At 39.6% G+C, this 23,654-nt stretch overlaps 1 protein-coding gene across 2 annotated transcripts in view; it reads right to left on the reverse strand.

Moving 5' to 3' along the window:
• Nucleotides 1-23,654, reverse strand: part of CTNNBL1 (catenin beta like 1) — a 162,454-nt gene that overhangs the window by 125,408 nt on the left and 13,392 nt on the right. For both annotated transcript variants that reach the window (XM_055302188.1, XM_055302183.1), the window contains exons 2-3: nt 7,444-7,632; nt 3,588-3,694 (exon numbers count right to left, since the gene is read on the reverse strand). In XM_055302188.1, coding sequence (XP_055158163.1) covers nt 3,588-3,694; nt 7,444-7,632 — 296 coding nt within the window. The remainder of the gene's footprint in view (nt 1-3,587; nt 3,695-7,443; nt 7,633-23,654) is intronic.

Here is a 23,654-nt window from a genome sequence, read left to right on the forward strand (position 1 = left end):
TGCCTGGGTGGCTCAGTCAGTTAAGCTCTGCTTTCAGCTCAGGTCATGATCTCAGGGTCTTGGGATCAAGCCCCACATTGGGCTCCCTGCTCAGTGGGGAATCTGTTTCTCCCTCTCCCCTCTCCGCCCCCCCCCACTCGTACTCTTTCTCTTCTCTCTCTCTCAAATAAATAAATAAAATAACATTTTCTTAAAGCCACTTTATAAATTGTAACACTGGGGGCACCCAGTGGCTCAGTCAGTTAAGCGTTTGCCTTCAGCTCAGGTCATGATCTCAGGGTCCTGGGATCAAGCCCTGCATCAGGCTCAGCACAGCAGGGAGTCTGCTTCTCCCTCTCACTCTCCCTCTGGGCTTTCCCTCCCATTCTCTCTCTCCCTCTCAAATAAATAAGTAAAATCTATAAAATAAATAAACAAATTGTAACACTGGAGCATCTGTGGTACCTAAGATGTAGATGGTGAATATAACCCAGAGAAACTCACTGCTCTAAACTGGCAGAAGCAGGGCAGCCTACTGATGCCTGGGTGGCTCAGCGGTTTAGCGCCGCCTTCGGCCCAGGGCGTGATCCTGGAGTCCCGGATCGAGTCCTGCATGGGGCTCCCTGCATGGAGCCTGCTTCTCCCTCTGCCTGTGTCTCTGCCTCTCTCTCTCTGTGTGTCTCTCATGAATGAATAAATAAAAAATAAATAAAATAAAAAATAAACTGGCAGAATACCTACAACAAGCAGACAAAGGCAATATTGGCTTTCCAAAAAGTACCGTGGTTCTTAAATTTCTAGGGTTAGCAACCTACAGCATAGCTTCCTCATAATGTATCCTCAGGTTCTAAGCAATGGGAATGTAATAAGGATGACCTCAACTATAGAAGATCTCTCGTGTTTACTGAGCACCTACAGTATGGCAGGTACTATGCTAGGTACTATAAACAGAGACAAATAAGACACAGTCTATCTCCTAAAAGATACAAAGAGTATAATGAAGGAAAACTGAGTAAAGAAATAACGCTAAAACAAATGACAAAGATGTTAAAGACTGATTACATTCACTGTGAGCAAGATTTTAGGGAAAGAGACCTGCCACAGTAGGGAATTTGGCAGTAGCTATCAAAGTTTAAAATACATCCCCTTCAAAAAATACATACATACATACATACATACATACATACATACATAAAACACATCCCCTTCAATTGGAGAATTCAACACTTAGGTATCTATCCCACAGAAATAATGTACATTAAGACAAATGTACATGGAGGTTCACTGGAGCATTGTTCATAAAAGTCAATATTTAAAATAATCAAATTTGAAAAATAGTAAAAAAAATCATGATATCTCCACATCATGAAACACTCCATACCAGTCACAAAAAATAAGGTAAACCTGCATAGAAAGATCTTCTGTTATGTAAGTAAAATCATCAAGGTTCAGAATATGGGGCGCCTGGATGGCTCAGTCAGTTCCAGGTCTGCCTGTGGCTCAGGTTATGATCCCAGGGTAATTGGATGGAGCTCCATGTCAGGCTCCCTGCTTGGCAGGGAGTCTGCTTCTGTCTCCCTCTGCCCTTCCCTCTTCTCCCCCTCTGTCCCACCCAGCTTGCTCTCTCTCTGTCAAATAAATAAAATCTTAAAAAAAAGGTTCAGAATAGGTACAGTATGATTTAGGTAGGGGGGAAAATTACATATATAAATATATGTATAGAAAATAATCTAAAAGAATACTCACAGAGACTATCTCCAGGTAGTGGAATGGAAAGGAGGTCTGTGCAATGAAAGAGAACTTTCATCTTTTCCTTCACTTTTGCACTGTTGTTTTTTATAATGACAGTCTATTTGTGTCTTATTTGTATAATCAAAACACACACACGCGCACACACACACACACACACACACATCCATAGACACAGACACAGTGCTATAATCTGGTAGAGGTTAGGACTGATCAGTCCTATCAAAACTGATAGGACTCTGGCGTTGGGAAGGCTGAGCTCTGACTGAGCTACTCCTCCTATTAAAGAGGACCGTGGCCTGGGTGGGTCTAGTAACCAGGTTCTCCTCTCTCCATACCTCCTCATCTACAACACAGAGAGGACATAATGAATCACATTAGCCTCACTAGGTTGCTGTGAGGACTCTATATTCTCTGATACCTCTGTGCCTTTGTTCATACTAATCACACTGCCTGACAGGCTTTCCCATGTTCTTTTCTGCCTATTAAAATAAAAATCATTCTTCAAGGCCCAGTTCAAATACCACCTCTTCTGTGAAGCCCTCAATAGCCTGGTATTGAGGTTGGTATTCATGGTTTCTTTCCCTATGCTCCCACGGTGCTCTGCTTGTATCTCTTTTAAAGTATATTTCCTTCTACCCTGCATTTATAGACAGTCTCCCTAGTAACCTATAAACTGGAGTACAAAGACTGTACTATTCAACTCTTAATTGCCTAGGGGCCTTGGGCCTATTAAGATTCATTAAAAGTGTATGTCCTGGGAGGCAGAAAGACAGGGAAGGAAGAGAGATTTAGAACATTAAAATCTGTATAAATATGAAAATCCCTTTAGTTAGAATTCATTTTTCCCCCTATCTAAATCATACTGTACATATTCTACACCCACATGACGGGTGATCTTCCCATGTCAGTCCTGTCAAGATGAAATGAAAAATACCAGATTCTTCACAACAGCATCTCACAGGACACAGAGGTGCTGGTGGAGGCAGCAAGCACATAGACTATCATTTCATGAGCACTTATTGTGTGCCAGCCAGCCACCGAGCTAAATACCTGCCATCATGTTCACCGAATCTTCACAACAATCCTGTGCAGGCGGTATGATTTCTTTGTACAAATGAGACATCTGAGGCTAACTAAGAAAGGAAAAGTGACTTATTCAAGGTCACATGGGAGTCACACCCATATCTGTCAAACCGAAAAGCCCTTGACATTTTCTCAACAGAAAATCTATCATTAATGACAGGCATGGTCAGTTTTCTCTGCACCTTGAGAAGAATAACGCAGAAAAGAGTTAACATAGCAGACTTGACCTTTAGAATAGTCCTAGTCTGGTACTTGGCTTTTGAAAGGTCCCCTAAGTGGTAACGGTGTTTTGCCCAACTGGAGCAGCACTTAACATCTGCTTTCCTCCTGGGAGTACAGAATTTTGATAGTCATTGATGACAGAGAAGGCCTATATAACTTGTCCTCAATAAATATATCCTGGACTCTTAGGTCTCAAATGTGCTTCCCTGGACAGAAACACTGCACACATGTTAATGCATTTCACTGTTGGGAGAAAGGAACATGTCTGCATGTAACCCAGTCAGAGAAAAGACAGGGAGCCTAGACATGAATTTCTCCAGACTCTGTCTGACCTTTCTCTCTTCCTGATCCTGTTATCTGGCCCCGAGTACCATGACTCTGAGCCCTATGAGTCTTTCCAGTGATTTCCCTAACACGTGGGTCATTGTGGGACTCCTGACATAAAGCCCAAAAACCAACGCAAGCAAAACAAACGAAAAACAAAACAAAAACAACAAACAACAAACTTAACGCATAGGAGGAAAGAGGGTATTAGCAAGACAGAGCCTTACTTTTCTGGATTGTCTGGAAACTTGATCCGCAACTCTTGGTTTTTGTATGATCTTTTTTCAAATGTAAGGATCATTTTCTTCACTGAGCTCTCATCTAGTGGTTCCTCCTGGTATAAAGGGAACAAACAGCAACAATTTTAGTCCAAAGGGATTTCTTATTCACTAATCACTACTTCTTTTCCATGGCTCTTAGCCATTTGCCACTTACCTTTCTGGGTTAAATATACAGTACAGTACTTTATCTTCTCACTAGAAATAAGGTTAAGTATCTAGACCACATGCTATGTTATATCACTGTCTCACAACTAACTCAGGAAGCTCCATTTAAGGTTTTAAAGATTAGCTCATTCAACAAATATTTCTTGAGCATACTGGATAGTATGTACTAAGCAACAATATTAGATAAGGATTATTTACTATTTATCCATCCTTCTCCTTGTTGTAGAGATAATACCCAAGTTTAAAAGAACTTGTTCAAGGTCAACACCTGAGTCAGTGACAGTGGACCTCAATCTTTTCTGCATGCCAAGGATCAGCAAACTTCTGACCATAGGCCAAATCCAATGCATGGCTTATTTTTGTACAGCCCATACCATAAGAAAGATAGTTAATTACCAACAGTCACTGCTTGAGTTTCTTACACATTACTGTTTCGGGTTCTTATTAGCTGCTGAGAAGGAAATCAGAGAGGTACTTGCAGGCCTGATATAGCATCAAGAATTTAGTAACCACACTCAGGAGAGGCATAAAAACTAGGAGACCATACAGTTTTCCTATTTCAAACACTGGAATAATAACTACAAAGGTAAATAAAATGAATTTTTGAAAACAGAATCATCCCCCCCCCAAAAAAAAAATCTACACTAAAATTTCAGGAACGTTTTCTCTTCTGTTTCTTTTTGAGGTTAAAGTCACATGCTACAACACTCTCTGCCTCTCCAACACTCAACTCCTGGCATCACAGCTTTTGTGACCACTGACCACAACTCACACCTAAAAGTAATAAGGTTTTTTAAAAACCATGCTATTAAGAGAACCAGAAACAGATCCTTTTGGAAAGCAATGAACCATCCCTAACTGTGTTAAGTACTCCAAAGTGTTAGCTATTACTTTATTAAATTTCAGTGTCAATATATTGGGTTTTAAGTAGGAGTTATCTATAAATTCGTTTTGGGCATGATAAGATTTCTTAGATTTTATCAATGACCCCTGACCACTGAGGGCCTCTATTGGACTCCCACCCCATCCCCAGTATCTACAGCTTAAAGAGAATCTTTACAAACTAAACTCAGTGCCCTGGGTCAGTCAGGACTCAGAGTGGAGCTTCACTACTTACTAGCCATGTGGCAATGTTACTTTGCTGAATATAATCCTCAAGCTGTCACCAAGTCCAACTGACCTTAGGAGTCTTTCTTGAATTCATCCACTTGGCATTCAGAATAAAATTCTAAATCTTTCTCATGACCCAGATATGGAAAAGTCTGGCAGGATCTGGCCCAATCTCTCCAACCCCAAACCAGAGTAAACATCCCTTTTGGTGGCCCATGTCCACTTATTCACTATTGACTCTCCAGTGCCCATCACAGTGCCTGGCACACAGCAAGTGCCCAGTGAAGATGTAATGGAGGAAGGAAGACAGGTAGGAAGAGAGGGAGGGCAAAAATATACCTGTCTCTTTCAAGGTCAGGGAGATGACCTAAAGAGATGAGGTACATTAACTGTTTTACCAACTAGAGGACGCTATATTAACCTAAACTCTTATTGTTGTTACTATCAGCAGGCACAATGTACCCAATGTACTACGAGGATTTCACTAAGTAATTGCAATTTTTAGGAAGGGTTAAATCATTTTCAAGTAACCCCAATCTCCACTTCTTTTCCTTCCCTTACCTAACATTTTGCCCAACCTATAGAAAAAAAAAACATATTAGAGTTGATACAGCTCTCACAGGATGCCCCAAATCTTGGCCTCTCAGGGTTTGGCCTTCCCTCCTTTAATTTCCCTCCAATGCTGGAGTAAAACTGAATTATCAGTCTTAGTCATCGACCACAGCAGTATCTCCAATAGCTCAACGTCAGAAACCAGAGGGAGATTTCAGAAAGATGAATGCTGGTGATGTAGCACAAAAAGGACAATAATATTTTACAAGTCCACGTGACTTTATGGGGGCAAACATCACTTGTTTTTCATCAAACGGGACCTTGGTGGCAGTGAGAAAATAACTCCTAGACTTGTAGTCTTCCATGTGTCATTTTTACAAGGCGATCTCTTTTTCCCTTGTCCCCTAACAGAAGGCCTGGTCCCACACTACATTTCTGTCTCCTAGGCTAGAAACCACTTACCCATGACAGCTACTATCCTAATCCTCCAGTACCAGCCTTGCCCTACATGGGAATTATACCTGCCAATTAACTGCTGCTGCAGGGCTAACAGATTGAGCAGAAGCTAGTGGGGGGGGGGGGGTGGAGAGGCAGGGAACAGGGAAGGAAGGAGGGAGGATATGCTACACACACTGTTTGTCTAAGCCTAGCAGGGCTGCTGCCCTTAGAGAGGAAATTCAGGACTGTCTCCCACCACAGATTTCCAAAGCACCACCATCTTTTAGGGGCAGATCCCAATTAGCAGTGCTAATTTGGGGATCCTAATGAGGAGAGAGTTATTGTCACAATATAGTAAAGACCTTTTTGGAATATGAATCCATTTTTTTTCCCTTCTCAGATTCACACTCCAGCTTCATTTTTTAAATCCAAACTTAGCATCATGTCTTTCAGGGAACCAAAAAACAGCTGGCTCTTAAGAATCTATTTCCATAATTCATATTGAACAAAATGCCAGAGTGAAATAACATACAAGTTAATACTTAAGGATATAAAAAGACACTTAGGTAAGGTCATTTTATTTTTAATCACTGGTATTTTACCTCTACTCTTTTTAGCTTCGTTCATTTATTCATTCAATAAATATTTATTAAGGGCCTACCAAAGTCAGGCATTGCACCGAGTGCTAGAGATACAGCTGTGAACAAAACAGAGCCAGTCCCTTTTTCCTAAGAGGTCAGGGAGAGAATAGCAAATGAGTAAAATAAATAAACCAGGATCTCAGATCATGGTAAGTGCTGTGAAGACAATATACTGATCGAAGTGATAAGAGAAAATGATTTACAGGGCTACCTCAGAGATAGTAAAGGCTTCTCTGTCTCTGAGGAGGAGACATCTGAACTGAGACCTGGATTTCTCAGTTCAGAAGAAAGTTGTCTTGCAAAAGCATTAGGGGAAGAGCATTCCACGAAGGGTACAGAAGTAAAAAGGTTCAGCAGTAGGAACGAGTATGCCTTAAGGCATCTTGAGGAACAGCACATAGCACTTCTTTTCCTAAACTGTATTTTTCAATTACACCTAAAAAGCTAATCTCTTAGCTCCACCTTTGAACTTCTCCACCTTTGTGGCCTTGCTAATGACATCTCAACTGAAAAACCTTCTTCCACTAGTTTGATAAAATTCTACTCCTCTTTTAAAGACTACCAACTATACTAAAAAATGGACATGCCTTCAATGTGTCTAGTCTAAGAAGCCTTCTGACCCTCCTCAGTCAATAGCAACAGCCTCACAGTTCAGTGCTCGGGCCTCGATTATGACACATAATCCAGAATAATTTAAAAACTCTATCTGTAATGATCTTTACACTTTGAAAATGCTTCCTGACTCCATTATTGCACTTCACCTTCATGTTAATACTGTGCAGTAAGTATTCTTAACCCTATTTCACAGATTAAGGTGAAAAGCTCAGGAAAGCATTTGGCATAAAATGACCCTCTTACAGATACGGTGTCACGGCCAGCCTCGACTGCCACCTTACCTCTTCCTCTTCCTCCTCGCCCTCTCTGTCAATAATCTGAAGCAGTCTCTTTTTGTCATCGTCTGCTTCTTCTACCACCGTCATTTCCTCTTCCCGATAGCGGCCACGGTCTCTGGGACCAGCTTGTCTCCGACGCATTTTCAGTTCTTCCTCTTCATCATCCCGGGGACGTTTTGTGCCCCTGTTGGGCTGAGAAAGAGAAAAAAGAAACATAGGATTCCAGAGCTGGAAAAGATCTAGAAGGGCATACATAGCAGCCATTCTAAAAGCTTTCAAGGATTCACTGATGAAAAACTCCATACAAAATGGTTTCTCTCACAAAATGAAGCCAAGTTCCAAGCGGTCATTTTTTTCAGACCTGTAGCAATTTTATAAATACAGGACTGATGTCACCTACAAGCTTGTTGGCTTTTTTTTTTTTACAGAATTTTAAAAATATGCGTAGTTTTACCACTTCACAAAAGTTACTGTATATATAGAAATCACAGGGAACACAGCCACTCTGAGACACATTCGGCTCAATTTACTAGTTATGACACAATCCCCAACACTAATCCCTCTGCACACGGTTGTAATTCATGTCTAAGAAAAGACTACAGTCACTCACAAGTTCTCATGGAGAAGATTACACATGCAACATCCAAGGGGCTACTGCACTCCGAAGTCCTACTTTAGAGAAGAGCAGGGTAGAAGAAGGCCCAGAGGTAGTATTACCCAAAGATGCAAAACCAGCAGCAGAACTGAATACACAATTGACACTTCCCGACTTCTGGTCCAGAGCTCTGTCTGCCCCACTGTTAGGTCCTCAGTCTGCCTTTGACATTGCAGTCCATGGAGGAGTTCTTAACAGTGCCCTTCCGTTAAATTGGAATGAAATGGGGGCACTACTGAAATGGCCTTCAGAGCTAAGGAGAAACAGCACTGCACCAGGGCTCAAACAGCTCAAATTACTACTGGTACAGCTCTGGGCATGTCATTAACCTCTCTAAACCTTTGTTTCCTCATCTGCAAATAGCAAATGGAAATTATAACCCTTTTCCTTGTGAACTTCAAAGGATGCTTCTCTGTGTGTGTATATTTACCATTCTTTTTCCAGCCTTACTGAGATATAATTGACATATAACGCTGGGTACATATGTCACTGTGTACATATAACAATGTATTTGATTCATGTATATATTGCAAAATTATTACACATAAGTTAGTTAACACTTCATCACCTCTCATAATTACTTTTTTTTTTTTTTTTTTGGTGATGAGAACATTTAGGATCTACTCCCTTAGCAACTTTCAAGTATACAATACACTTGCTAACTATAGTCACTCTGCTATATGATGGATTCCCAGAACTTATCCATAACTGGAAGTTTGTACTAAAAGGTTGCAAACTTGAGTGAAAGAACGCTAAATAAACAAGAGGTGCCTGGGTGGCTCAGTAAGTTAGGCATCTTGCCTTCAGCTCAGGGCATGATCCCAGGGTCTTGGGATTGAGCCTCCACATCAGGCTTCCTGTTCTATGGGAGTCTGCTTCTCTCTCTTCCTCTGCCCCTCCCTCTGCTGGTGCGTGTGCAAGCACTCTCTCCCTCTCTCTCTAATAAATAAATATTTATAAAAAAAGAATGCTAAATGATTACAGTACCAAACAAATATAAAAGATTATTACTATAAGGTAATCCACATGATTCTGTCTCCCTCAACACATTTGTGCTAGGCTCAATGAGCTTTTCTTTTTATATTATAATAACCACACACACAAATAGTGTGCTAGGTGCGATATGGTTTATTAAGACCAACAGAAGAGAATGCCACATTTGCTGCTAGCCTGCTAAGTTGTTTCGTGGTTATAAGAGACAAATTTCTACTACACACATTACATATCTCACCTTTTGACTTATAACCCACAATGCTACTGTGTTCCACTATTCCAGTGGTGCAAAGTCACTCCTCACTCCTCTCTATATATTCACATACCCTGCTGGTTCCACATACCAGGTGCGCCAGTAAGTCTAAGCATATGACATTGCTTAGAAAACTCACATTAGACAATTTGGTTTGTAGGCTACCACCTGCTATTTTTCACTCTGTTCCTAGCCTCCATAAGATAGATTACAATTTCCTATGATAACACTCCACTTGCATAAATACAAAAATTAGAAGAACCTATTGTCATCATCACTGGTCTGCACTTAGAAGAACAGGAGAAAAAGAAGAAAGAAATCAACATGCCAGTTACCATGGACCACAAGAAAAAGGAGGTTGTGGTGTTCATGCAAGAAAGGAAGGAAAGGTAGCTTGATCCTAAAGGAGGGCAGGCTTCAAACCAGAAATCTGTAGCTCCCCAGCAGGTAAGAACTTTAGCCCCCTGGGAGCACTAATTCTTTCAGGCTCATAAAATGAGCCCTGCTGCGATTCTGATTAGCGTTGAGCCTGCTGCAGCAGTCAAATCAAAGCATGAGTTCCACAGTTCTCCAAGGAAAGGAGATTTCTGGATTGTTTATCTCTGAGGGCAGACAGAAAAGCCAGTGGACCACAATTAAAAGGAGAAAGCTAAATACCGCCACACTTAAGAAATGCAAAACTGAAAGAATATTGTCAGTGTCTCTTTGGAATACATCTTCCAATCTTACGTCTTCCAAACTACTATTAAAAAACAAACATTTCAGAGCTAGGGGAGGAGTTTCACTTTTACCTCTAGTAATCTCCACTGAAAAAGCACTTTCCTTCTGCAGAACTTAAAACACCTCTCTTAATCTTCACCACACCTCTGGGGAAGAAAAGTAGGTTAACAGTTTTATTTTCTAAGCAGGGAGGCGGGATGCCTGAGATCCTTTAATAAACTCTTGCAAAGACAGTCTTGTCCATTCTCAAACGTGAACCCGAACTCTCGGAAGTTTGCTAATCCAGGTCTTAATTCCAGGACTCTAACTGAGACAGGTTCAAGGGACTTTCAGTCAAGAACCTATACCCATAAAATATAAGTCATGTAAGACCTCAGTAAAGTTAAAATGATAGTTGTTAAACCATTAGTTCAACAAATAATGTATTAAAGAAATGTAAGGCTTGAAGGGTCTTCAGGTAATAAGGCGGCCCACAGTAATCCCAGGCTTCCATTTGGGTCTTGTCTAAATGGTGACACAGGCACAGACAGGGCCAGGATGGATTCTTGAGAAAAGAACAGCTTTGTTAATCTTTAGGAATAGTCTGAGCACAACATCCCTAAGAGGGGAAACTCTGGTTCACGAACTGTTTTCTACACCTCCCTTCTCTGTTACACAGGGCATTCAGATGGAGTTCCTCTCATAACAACTCTCCAGCAGAGCAGAACCAAAGCCACTAGGGTCCTCTGCCATGGTTGCTTCAGCAACATTATCAGCAACTGCCTCCAACAGATAGGTAAACTGTTTAAAGGCCCCGAGATATTTTGTTTCAGTCATTTTTTTCTCCCAAGGCAGGATTTTAAGAATTGTTGTTCTTTTCAACAAGAGTTGTCTCTTTTTTAGATACTAACACTCCCAAAGAAGTTTCTACTCATTTCTGAATCTGACCACTCTGAAGGATAAAGGTTAGGATTCATTTCTTTAACAAATACTTACTATATGCCAACTATGTATAAGGCCTATGCTGGTGACTGGGGACATAAATGTGAATAAGACAAATGCTACTTTCCTATTAAGGGGCTTAATGGTCTAGGACATAGCTGCCCAATCAAAATGAAATGGAAATCATAGATGTAATTTTAAATTTCTTAGGGGCCACATTTTAAAAAGTAAAAAGCAGGTGAAATTAATTTTAATGTTGTTTTAATCTAATATATTTAAAATAATATCATTTTAAGATGTAATCAATATTTTAGAATTACTAATGTGATATTTTACATTTTTTTTCATACTCAATAAGCTTCTAGAGTTTGGTAGACTACTTTACATTCAGAGTGTATCTCAACCCAGACTCAGCCCCATTTCATGTCCCAACAGCCATATACTGCTAGCGGCTATCATATTGGCTACCACAGGTCTAGAGGATTTTCATCTGAGGACTTCCTGTTCCCTGATAAAGCAAAATGGAACCGTCTTTCCAACAACATTGCATAAAATATGGACTCAGAAAGCTTAAGTACTCTTTATGAAAGGTCCCCACAAAAAAAAAAAAAATCATGAAGCTAACAATATCCTCACCTGGAAATAAATGTCTACATTATATTTACCAATATTTGCTACTGAGAGAGTGATCAGTTACACAAAACAAAGCAAGAATACATAAATGGAGAAGAATCTCAGAGCTGTCAAACCAATTCCACTATAGAAGAGCCAAAGAGCTCTGGATTCAGGAAAGGAATATAACACTCTTAGCCTGTCAGAGAGGTCAACAGCTCACACATGAGCTGTCCTTGTATCTTACAAAACCAATCCCATGAGGATTAAGCCATTCTTACCAGTCACCTTTGGAGATTAATTTGTTTTGGTATCTGAAAGGTGTTTGGAATCCCTCAAGATGAAGGAATGACAAAAGAAACTGTTCCTCATAAAGTCATTTATTTGTCTCTGCTGCCCACAGACTAGAGAAAAAATGATTAACTCTTAACTTCTGATGTTCCAGAACATCAGCCTTTAAGGATTTAAAAAGTCTTCTACATTCCCTGCCTTACTCCCAATAGGTAGTGAGCAGTATAAATGCTCACTAAGCATTTGCACCGTCCAACCACGCAGTTGGTAGCCTTTCTAGGTTACATCAAAGATTTTCACTTGTTCAAAGCTTATAGTAAGCTTCAAGATTATATATATAAGATGCTTTTACTTTCCAAAAATCTTGAAGCCTATTATGTGTGTACGTGTGATGGATGATATATATATACATCCCCCTGGAAACAGATATCAAGACATCACCACAAAAGCTTGGAAAGAGTTAAAAAATTAAATAAGTAATCTGCCTAGGATACTCCCTGCGTACCCAGACAATATCCAACCTAAGCTGTAGGTTTCATTTTTCCTTCTCTCCCTCTCTCTATTTTTTTTTTTAATTAAAAAGCAGTGAGAAGCTGTAGCTATAATGAGGAGCTGTGGGAAAATGCAGTTATATTGGGCTCAAAGTAATGTACCATAGGAAGACGCTACATCACCAGAACGAATCCTAAATTAAAACTCCACTATGAAACCAACTCTATTTCCTCTGAGCATGCAATCTATATTATCACATTTATGGTCTTGTCTCGACCTCAATTAGACTTGGGGGTAGGGGTGGGAGAAAGGGGCCTTCTATAATAAGCAATAATGGCATCATTATGATAAATTATGAAAACACACAGCACAATTATTAATGTGAAAGCACATCTATACCAGGATATAACAGTGGAGATGTGTATGGGGAGGGGGGGTGTCTAAATAAGTTCAGTATTCCAAGTTACCGGCTTAGGAAGGGAGTGATTTTTATAAAATGTACTTTTATGTTATTGGAAGAAAAAATACGTTCAATTCTATTAAAAGATGGAAAAAGTCAAAGGAAATATTCTATAACCTAATAATAAACCAGGAATGTTCCATCTAGTACCAAGAAACTTCAGAACTTCAAAAAAGGGCCTTCCAAAGGAGCATAAAGTATTATTTCCTAAATATCAAACAATGGGGAAGACTTAGAAATTTGAGCTCAAAGGGATAATCTAATTTATACCTCTCTTTATAGACAGGGAAATCTAAGCCTAGTGGCTCTAAGCAATTTTCTTGTGATGGACAGTAATTCAAGGCTTCTAATTCCCAATATAGTGCTTTTCCTTCCTACTTTGCAATACTCACTAGTCCTTGCTAACCTATTTGCAATTGGTGATATCCTATATGGAGAATGAGTTTTGGAGTCAAATTTTCCTAAATTCAAATCCCAGTGCCTCTAGTTAGTTAGCAGTCCTGTAAAGTAACTTACCCCCTCTAAGTTTGAATTTTCTCAATCTATACGCTAGGAACAATAACCACTTTCATACACTTACCTATATATGTATATACATACATGTAAGCACAAAAAGGCCAATGTTTCTGAAGTGCCCAGAAGAGTCTGGCTCATAGAAGACAATACATGTAGCTTCCCACCTATAATTGACATACCTGATTTAAAAAAATCAAAGAACCTAAGGTTGGAAAGGGTGTTGACCATTAACAGGTTTTAAAGGAGGATTTTTTTTAATGTCAAAATATGATGGACTCCATCCCTTACTGTACCTCTTAATGTCCAATGATTAAGAACACAATGACAACAAATACTATCTCTTTGGTAATACTTTCCTTGAATTTGTTTATAACTCCTACATTTATGAGAGAGAGAGAGAGAGAAAGAGAGAGAAATAGATGGATTAGTTTTGAGAGAGATTTTGAGACTGAGATTCATTCTACAGAGAATGCCTGTGTACATCTGTCTGAATTCACAACCTCCTGTACTAATTCTGAAGCACTAGAGACATCTAGACTAGGAAGCCTTGATCTAAACCAATCACCTATCTGAGGTTTGAATCCTCTTTAAAACATCTCCACTGGGTATAGGCTGGGGCTTTCCTAACACTTCCAGTAACCAGAAACTTACCCCCTCCCTAAATCATGCCCTTCCCGTCTTGGGATCAAAGAGTTTGTTAAATTGAGGAGAAACCTTCCAACTTACAACTTTCTTCCTTGGTCCCTAATCTTTCCCTTTAAAGCAATATAAACACGATTAGTCTCCTGTCGTATTTTTTTTAAAAGATGTTATTTAATTATTCATGAGAGACACAGAAGGAGAGGCAGAGACATAGGCAGAAGGAGAAGCAGGCTCCCTGTGGGGAGCCTGATGCCAGACTTGACCCCAGATCCCGGGATCACACCCTGAGCCAAACACAGGCACTCAACCACTGAGCCACCCAGGCGTCCCTCACTCTCATATTTTAAAAAAATCCTTGAGATTATTTCAAGACAGTAATCCTATTTCTTTCTTTCTCTATCATTGCCTTTTCTTTTTCAGAATAAACACTTTCAATATGGGGGGAGGAGTGCATGCAATGCATGGGAGAAAAGTAGGTATACAAATAATTAAATTCCTTCCTGCCATTAGGTTTCATAATTTTAAAGGTTTCTGATACCTCTTAAGGTAATTAGACATATGGAATGTCACAAATCCAGACTGTGGATGGATTGGTATAACCAATCTGAAATGCTCAGAAATCATCTGCTGTTAACCTCGCCTGATTACATTTTGTCAGAATAAAAGGGAGTTTTCAAACATTCATTTTTACCAGATGGTAGTGAGTGGCCTGACCCAGAAGTTACAGATGAGCTGCAGTAATGAGTTTTCCCTTGCCTTTGCTGGCTGCACATTCGCTGGTGACATTTTACAACTAGGACTTCTGGCTCAATCAATATTTGCAGGCATGAAACCTGCCAAAGTTAACATCAGGGCTCCCTTGCAAATTTGCTTAAGGCACCAGAACTGAAAAAGCTCACAGTCTCTAATGCTGCAACTACCATTAGCCAAAGTTCATAATCAGGGATCAAAGCCATCAGAGACAGACCTCAAAAGGTTGTTGTGATGACTAAAACATCTTACAAAGGGGCCCTATGTAAACTGTAAAGTGATACATTAACAAAGGATTATTGTATCATATTTTTAAGAAATATCTGAGAAATATTCCAGGTATTCATATACAATTACATATTATATGTTTACAAACTTAAATCTTAATAAAAAAATCAATTAAAAAATCAATGAATCATGTCAATTTACTATGATTTTTTCTGGAAGAAAAACCAAGTACCAAAAACTCAAAATCTCAAAGAAAAGTTATTGTAAATATGAAACAGAACTCTCATTTACTTAATTCCCAATTAAAAAAAATAACAAGTATTGAGAGCACAATAATTACAGGAGAACATCAGTTTTAACAGTGCCCACAAGGAGGGGGGAAAAATCAATGTATCAAAAATTAAAATCACCAACACTCTCACTTAAAATCTGTAATCTGATTGGCTGACAAGTAACATGGATGTGATTTATGATTTAAATCAGCAATCATGAAGACTCTACTTAATGAATTACTCCTACCAAAAACTCTTACTTCTTGTTAAAGCCTGAATATATATTCCTCTCACCTCCAAAGGGTGTGTGGATTTGGATTTCTTTTTTAAAAGTACAAACTATACTTTAGCATCCATGATTTACTTTGACATCTTCTCTGATTAATTCTGCAGCTGCATCAGAAAGCTGAATGTTGATTCAGTTTCTTTATTTATCAAGGGTAACAGAGGCAGATACTTGTAAAATCGTTGAAAGGTAAACTACCTCCATTTTAGCAGACTTATTATGAATGTTTTGTCAGTTACACCAGAACTATCATCATTCATTCATTCACTCAGGAAGTGTTTACTAAGCTAATAGAACCTGAACATCACTCCATTAGGTGCTAGAGGAAATACCAGACATCAATCCAACAACAATAACAACAGAATCGCACTGATCTGAAAGTACCATAGTACAAAACAAAAAGCAACAAACCAGTAATCAGAAAAATCTAGGTTCCTGTGAATCACTTAGGAGTCACATGACCTTAGATAAGTCATTTGACTTATCAGTGCAGCATTTATAAAATGCTCTGCTCTTGTTCTACCTCACAGGATTGTTTTAGTAAGATAAGGGAGAATAAGATTAAATAGATAAAGATATAGCATTTTGAAAAGAAAACAGAACCTAAGATTCAATTTCTCTTAATGATTGCTAATGCAAGATCCTATATATACAATAGACTTTTAGAATCACTTAAAACCAACTTTTGACAAGGAGTATCATCATGATTGTGATCACAAAAGAAAAAATACTGAGCAGCCCCTAGGCATATAAAAAAAAAGGATCCAATGTCCCTAGAAATCAGAAAAATGCACACAGGGATGCCTGGGTGGCTCAGTGGTTGAGCGACTGCCTTCTTCAGCTCAGGGCATGGTCCTGGAGTCCAGGGATCGAGTCCCACATTTGGCTCCCAACCTCTAAGAGCCTGCTTCTCCCTCTGCCTATATCTCTGCCTCTCTCTCTGTGTGTGTCTCTCATGAATAAATAAATAAAATCTTTTTTAAAAACATGCACATAAAAAACAGAAGATATTAGATTGGAAAAAATGAAAAAACTAAAATCTAATCTTATGTTGGTGAAGATGTGGAGAAATAGGAACTGTTAAAACTTGCTGATAGGAGTGTAAATAAGTACAAAACTAATTGGTGATACCTAATAACACTGAAAATGCATACATTCTGCGTACCCCAGAAATTTTACTCCCAGATATATACACACATTACAGAAACCGTCAGACATATGCATAAAGATACTTAAAGAATGTTCACTGGAACATATTTGTAATAAGAAAAAAATTTTCGGGATGCCTGGGTGGCTCAGCGGTTGAGCGTCTGCCTTCGGCTCAGGGTGTGATCCTGGAGTCCCAGGATTGAGTCCCACATAGGGCTCCCTGCATGGAGTCTGCTTCTCCTTCTGCCTGTGTCTCTGCCTCTCTCTCTCTCTCTCTCTCTCTCTCTCTCTCTCATGAATAAATAAATAAAATCTTAAAAAAAAGGAAAATTATGGTTGTACACATAAGTAGTAATAATAAAAAAGTGTGTGGGAACAATAATCACCAAATTCAAGATGGTAATTGCTTCTAAAAAGTGTAATGAAGAAATTGGATTGGGGGGGCATACAAGGGACTTCAACTGTATTTAAAAATTTTTATTTCTTAAAAAAAAGATCTGAAGTAAATTTTGCAAAATGGTATGGTTATGCACACACTCAGAGGGAGAAATGGGGGACCACCAGAAGCAAGCAGGGAATCATGCAGAACAAGTCGTACCCCACTGGTTGCAGTTCCCTTATGTTGTTGCGGCTCACTAAGGTTCAGGATTTATATTTATAACACAGATTGGGTACCTTTATCTCAACAAGATCTTTCACAAAGTTACTCAAGCAGGCAGAGAAATGTGGATGAATGGTAACACAGACAGGCAGAACCCTAATTGGTTGAACCAAAAGAGTATAAGCACTATGGAGTCCTTTGTTTAAATTCAAAATGGCAAATATATAAAGTCCCTGCCTGGGGAAAAGTGACTTAAAAACAATTTAGTCAGAAAAGAGCTTCAGTAAATCTCCAATTCAGTGAATCAACAGGATGACCAACTTTAAATATTTTTAAAGCTAATGCATATTAAGGTCATACTATTAGAAGCATAACATCCAATTTGTCTACAGTTCCACAGCACTGAATTAGCGACCACACTTGAAAAAGGATTAAATCTAGATAATTCAAGAGCAGTACAGGGTCCAGAAACCCTGCTATCGGAAAAGCCAGTAACATATTCAAAGATTCAGAGAGGGACCCAAGAGTCACCTTGGGCTATTTATACAATGCCTTGCAACAGGGTGAATACATACAGTGCTACTATGAACAGCAGATCACTTTCCTTTCTTCCTTCAAACTAGGGAAATCCCAACTCAGCCTTTCTAAGAGTCTTCCCAAAACTCCAGTAAGACCTCTGAGCTTCCTCAGCAGTGCATCATATCATACCTTTATTGACACATATTGTATGCATTAATAAATCTCCATCTCCTCTACTAATTCATAAGCTGGGTTCTCAAGAGCAGGAACCATGGGATTGGACCCTTGCTGCTAACACCCAATATCAGAGCAGGCACTCAACCCATGTTGATAAGTCAGTGAGAGAGTGGGGAGAACTAACCAGCTAAACCAGTAACTCCCCAAGAATCATAACTTACTGTTAGCAAACATTATAAGGTACACATATTCTCAGAGGTCCTTGGGTCATTAGGGTGACTGCAGCCAGGCAAGATTCATTCACACCGACATAGCTGATTATTTTATGCCAACCTAGGTTATATTTTATGTACCACTTAGTTAATTCTCTAATGGTACCAAGTGATAGAAAGGGTAAGAATAGTAAAACTCAGGTTCAGACAAAGAATATCAGAACAACCTCATAATTTACTGATGAATAAACTAAGATTCAAGGAAGTGACAGGACTTGAGCCTAAAGCTATAGACAGAACTAGGTCTGAAATCTTTTGCTTTTGCAGGAGCAGTACACACAACCTCCGGATCCTTTTCCTTAGTCACAACCTCAGAAACTATCGTGTTAAAGGCATAATTTTCATCATCTCTCCCTGCTGCCATTATCTTTCAACTAACATTAAAATCTCTTCTGCTACTTTTCTGTCCACGGCTTTAACCAGGAAAGCTCTTTTCTGTCCTTGTTCTTTGCCCATTTGTAAAAGCTTTGTGCCATCTGTCTATATGGAGATTTCTGTAAGACCTTCCTCCCCCAGACCATTTGGGGAACCCACCCAGTCCACTCTGAATCCTTAAACATTAAATAACAAATTAATATGGCGACACTATTTTTTTATAAAGATTTTATTTATTTATTCATGAGAGACACAATGAGAGAGAGGCAGAGACATAGGCAGAGAGAGAAGCAGGCTCCATGCAGGGAGCCTGATGTGGGATTCGATCCCAGGTCTCCAGGATCATGCCCTGGGCCAAAGGCAGGCGCTAAACCACTGAGCCACCCAGGCATCCCATGGCAACACTATTTTAAATTATAGTTTTAAACCAAAGTTCAGATACAATAAATTCACAACTATTATTTCAGGTGACACAAAGGTTAGATACTTTGTAAGTGCTTGTCACAGAGGTGGGGAAGAGGTGGAGTATTCATTCAGCAACCAGCAGACCCACAGAGTGGTTTTGCATGTAATATGGCACACCTGTTACATGTAATTATGCTGACAGAAGATTCCAGCCAGTGGAGTATTGCCTCTAGCAATGGGCAATTTCATTAAGACTATAGTGGGGCAAGGAAATCTTGAATTGCTTTTTCTATAAGTTGTCTCTGAGGTCATTGCCAAGACTTAAAACTTCATTCATCTTTCAAATGGAAAGAGTGGATAGGGGGAAAGAATGTACACTCGCAGAAAGACAGATAGGAAAGAAAAAAGTGAAGATGTTTTGAGAAATTGGGAAGGAGAGGTAAGAATAACCTGGCACTGAATTAGTGAGAACCAAATCGTAAGTAAGAAATAAATAATTTTATTCACTTACATAATCCAGATTTTTCACAGTTGCTCATTAAGTTCTTAATGGTTCTGACATGGTTTTGATCTCAGGAGCCTAGGACATGAGCTTTCGGCCTTACCTGTTTTAAAAGTTAAAACTTATCCACATAAGTCTGTTACACAATAGCTCACACATTTATTTCAAGGAAGACAGAACCCACATGAAGCTTTACCCTGAGTATCCTGTTAGAGTATTTTTCAACATTATGGGTAATATTTTAAAGTCTGAAAACATAGCATGATTATATAATATACTTTCTAGTACCAATTTACCTCTTTCAGCTTGAAGTATCTGGTGTTATGGCCTCAATACATGCCTGTTGATGAGTCCATCAAAAACAATGAAAAGAGATGCTTTCATGTCTACTTTTGTCTAAGATGCACTTTATTTTCCTCAACTCAAAGGTTTAACTATTTCTAGAAGCTTTACAAACCACTGAAGTTAGTAAAACACCTCCATTGCCAATAAAGACAAGTACAGGGAATGAGTTATTCTTAGAGTCAGAAATGCGTCCTCCACCTAGAGCACAGAGAGATCAGTGACCACCTGGCCACATGGAATATGATCCATAGGAATTCTCTGGGAGCCTGGCTAAATGCCTCTTGCCACCTACAAATTTCCCCTGCAAGCTCTATCCTCACCACAACTCTCTTGCAAGGAGGCTATAAAATTGACTTTAAAGTGATTTTAAACTAATAACTGTTCACTTCAAGAACATTTTAGGACACTCAATTTTCTAGCAGTAGCATCTAGTAGACCAGATAAGGCAAAACGCATATTTTGCTGGACAGGAAGGGATTCTACCAAGGATGAAGATAATGAAATGACTGTCTTATACAGAAACATAAATAAAAGAATAAAATAATGTGAACCATCTCTCCCCCTTTTTAAAGTTTTCTTTGAAGCTTGGCAGGCTTATGGTATCAAAATACCTTAAGAATTGGCTGCCTTAGAAAAAAGTATCTTAAAACAGTGCAAAGGCAACTGTTTTTTTTTTTTTTTTTTTTTTGCACAATGTAAAGACATTATTACACAGTATAGTAGCTTTACTTTCTGAAAAAGGAAAGGAAAGTGAATTTTCATAAGCAAGTTTCTTCTGTGGGTGAATCTCTAGTCAGTTACAACCAACTCAGAGAGAGCCATCAAGGCAAACTACCCATTAGCTGTCAATTTAGAATGACTCCAGAAAGCCAGTCCCAGAGCTCCACTGATATCTTCTCAACAACTTCTTAATCTTGTTTATAACACCTGTGTTAAAGCAGCCTGACATCAATCCAACTCGCCTCAGACTGAAATTACTTAGAAGCTTGAGAATCCCTGCAAACATACCAAAAAACAGAGAGACACACTGGCTGAAAAACCCTTCACACAAGGGAATTCGGTCACGTCCTTTAAACAAAGCTGCATAAGTAAGCCAGGCTGGGCCTCCACAGGCAGCGTCAGACATAAATCTCACAAAGGGCTTCATAGGAGGCACCAAGGTTAGAGAATCTTAGGGTTTAAACCATAAAGATTTCCTCCACAGCTTCCTTGTCAAGTGATTATTATATACCAGGACCATAACATCTCATTATCTTTTTACTCCTTACACAGCCCTGCTAGGTAGGGAATACACATTCCCTGTTTTTTAAGTGAAAAAACTAAGGCACAAGTGGCTTGCTAGGCGATTTGCCTAAGGTCAAACAGCCAGAAAACAGAGGGGCCAGGATTGAAACCCTCGGTCCACTACATCATACTACCACCATGTGATTGGGAAATCATCCTGCCTTAACTGGTTTCTGTGCCTACTACATATCTATTTCCCAAGGCTACTTAGGTGAACTTTTAGCAGCTCTACTACTTTCTGTTTTAGAAACCAATGTGTGTCCCTGCCCTGCACAAAACATAAAGCAAATAAGAAACTGATGCTAAACTGGTCCCACTAAAAGGGGAACATGGTGCAGTGAGAAGAAAACAGACTATAGTAGTCAGACATCCAAGTCTGTTACTAGAGTGTACCCTGAACAAATCACCATCTCATCCTGGAAAAAGCCCTCCTGGTGAGGAAACACCTAACTCAGAAAAAGTACTTAATAAATGTTAAATAAGAAAAAAAAAATCAAATGAAAATGGTTATGCCAGATGCAACCAACATGAAATAAAAACTAGTCTTGTTGTTTGTATTATCTCTTCTCTTTCCCTGTAAGGTTGGGTAAAGAGAATACAGCAATTATGGCTCACAGTAGACTTGCAGCAAATCTTTGGCAAATAAATGGATCAATCAATCTGTTGTTCTGGAGTCAGAGACAACTCCAGTCTATTAAAAAAAAAAAAAAAAAGCCTGTCAACTCTCAGGTTACTACAGTATTAGAATCAAGTTTTTATGAAGATCATCTGTTTTGTTTAAGGCAATGATCGGGTCACTGTCACAAAATATCTTAATCTACTCTCCATCAAGAAAGAAGAGGCAAGAAGGAGAAGGCAACTGTGGAGGTGCTAAGTCTCAACACAAAAAGATATCTAGAAGAGAACTAAATTCGGCCACTGCTTTGTTCATTTCCTTTCTCCTTATTCATTTCCCTTATTCTTTCCTTTCTTCAGTCAAGAGACATTTATTGAGCATTTACAACATAGCATGCACTGATATCACTGTCCTTGAGGAACTCAAAGTCCAATGAGAAGAAAGACACATAATCAAGTAATTTCAATACTGAATTGTTGGGAAAGGCAGTCCATGCATGTAGTATTTCCAACCCCACCCAGCGCTTAGGAATGGACCTCAGGCCTGGACCACTTCCTTACCAAGAGGTAAGGAGCCCATCCATACAGCTTGTGCCAGGCTTATCTTGTGTGGCAGTATCTGTCTCTGCTTCATGCTCAACGAGTATCCTTTGCTCTGCTTAAGCATGTACATCAGTGCCCCTCAGGCACAACACTAGCTTTCAGGTCAGGGCCCTTCTACTTCAAGAGAGAGGGCTCCACGTAGGCCACTGCCCTGCAACAGCTTCAGAGGAAGTGGGAGAGCCCTACTAGCCACAAAGGACTAACACACATCCCAGGAGCTGATCTTGCTTTGGCTCTCCTCTGTGTGAGCAAAGCATCATTCCATCCAGTACTTGACTGTGTGGTGTTTTCACTGGCAACTCCAATACCAAGATGCAATGGGCAGAAGTGTTTGGAGTCCTCCCCTGAGACAGGTAACTGATAGGAGTGTTCTGCTCCCCTGGGTTTGATAACCAGTGCATGGTGTTCTGCTGGACAAGAATGATACACACGGTAGACTCAAGGCAGATACAAGACTGGGTGATGGTAGCATTCTGCTGCATTTTATTTCTTAAGGCTTTCTGTTTTTAAGCTCCCTTCATCCACCAGAGCCCTCTATTAGGAAGAAGATTCTGGCATCTACTTCCTCAGGTCTTCAGGCAAATTACTAAACCTCAATGAACTTCCTTTCCACATCTATAAAACAGGAATAAGAATAGTAACTTACCAGGGTTGCTTTTAGGATGAAATACAGCAACACATATAAATTGAGTAGCACAATACTACTCAGTGCCTAGCCCTTTGTTTTGTTCTTTTGGTGTGGTGGCATAGGGAGGAGAACATATTTTTATTTCATTAAAAGTATGACAATTTGGGATCCCTGGGTGGCGCAGCGGTTTGGCGCCTGCCTTTGGCCCAGGGCGCGATCCTGGAGACCCGGGATCGAATCCCACGTCGGGCTCCCGGTGCATGGAGCCTGCTTCTCCCTCTGCCTGTGTCTCTGCCTCTCTCTCTCTCTCTCTCTGTGTGACTATCATAAATAAATAATAATAAAAAATTTAAAAAAAAAAAAAAAAAGTATGACAATTTCTACAGGCTCCTCTATGAGTTGCTTTTCATTCACTTCAAATTAGGACCATGCTATCCCTATAAGTAACCCTCTTTTCCCACAAACACAATCTGTCAATTGAAGGCAAATCTGCCATTAACGCAGAGGCAATATTTCAAGCCCAGCTGTACACTGTCTCCTGATATTATCCTTTTAGGCTCAGTGTCATGCTCCTGAAAAAAGCAGTACTCATCGTACTCAGCAATCGAAAAGTTCACATGGTCAGAAGTGCCTCTGCCTCACACAGGG

Source organism: Nyctereutes procyonoides, unplaced genomic scaffold (genome assembly GCF_905146905.1).
Source record: "Nyctereutes procyonoides isolate TBG_1078 unplaced genomic scaffold, NYPRO_anot_genome, whole genome shotgun sequence".
Classification (NCBI taxonomy): domain Eukaryota; kingdom Metazoa; phylum Chordata; class Mammalia; order Carnivora; family Canidae; genus Nyctereutes; species Nyctereutes procyonoides.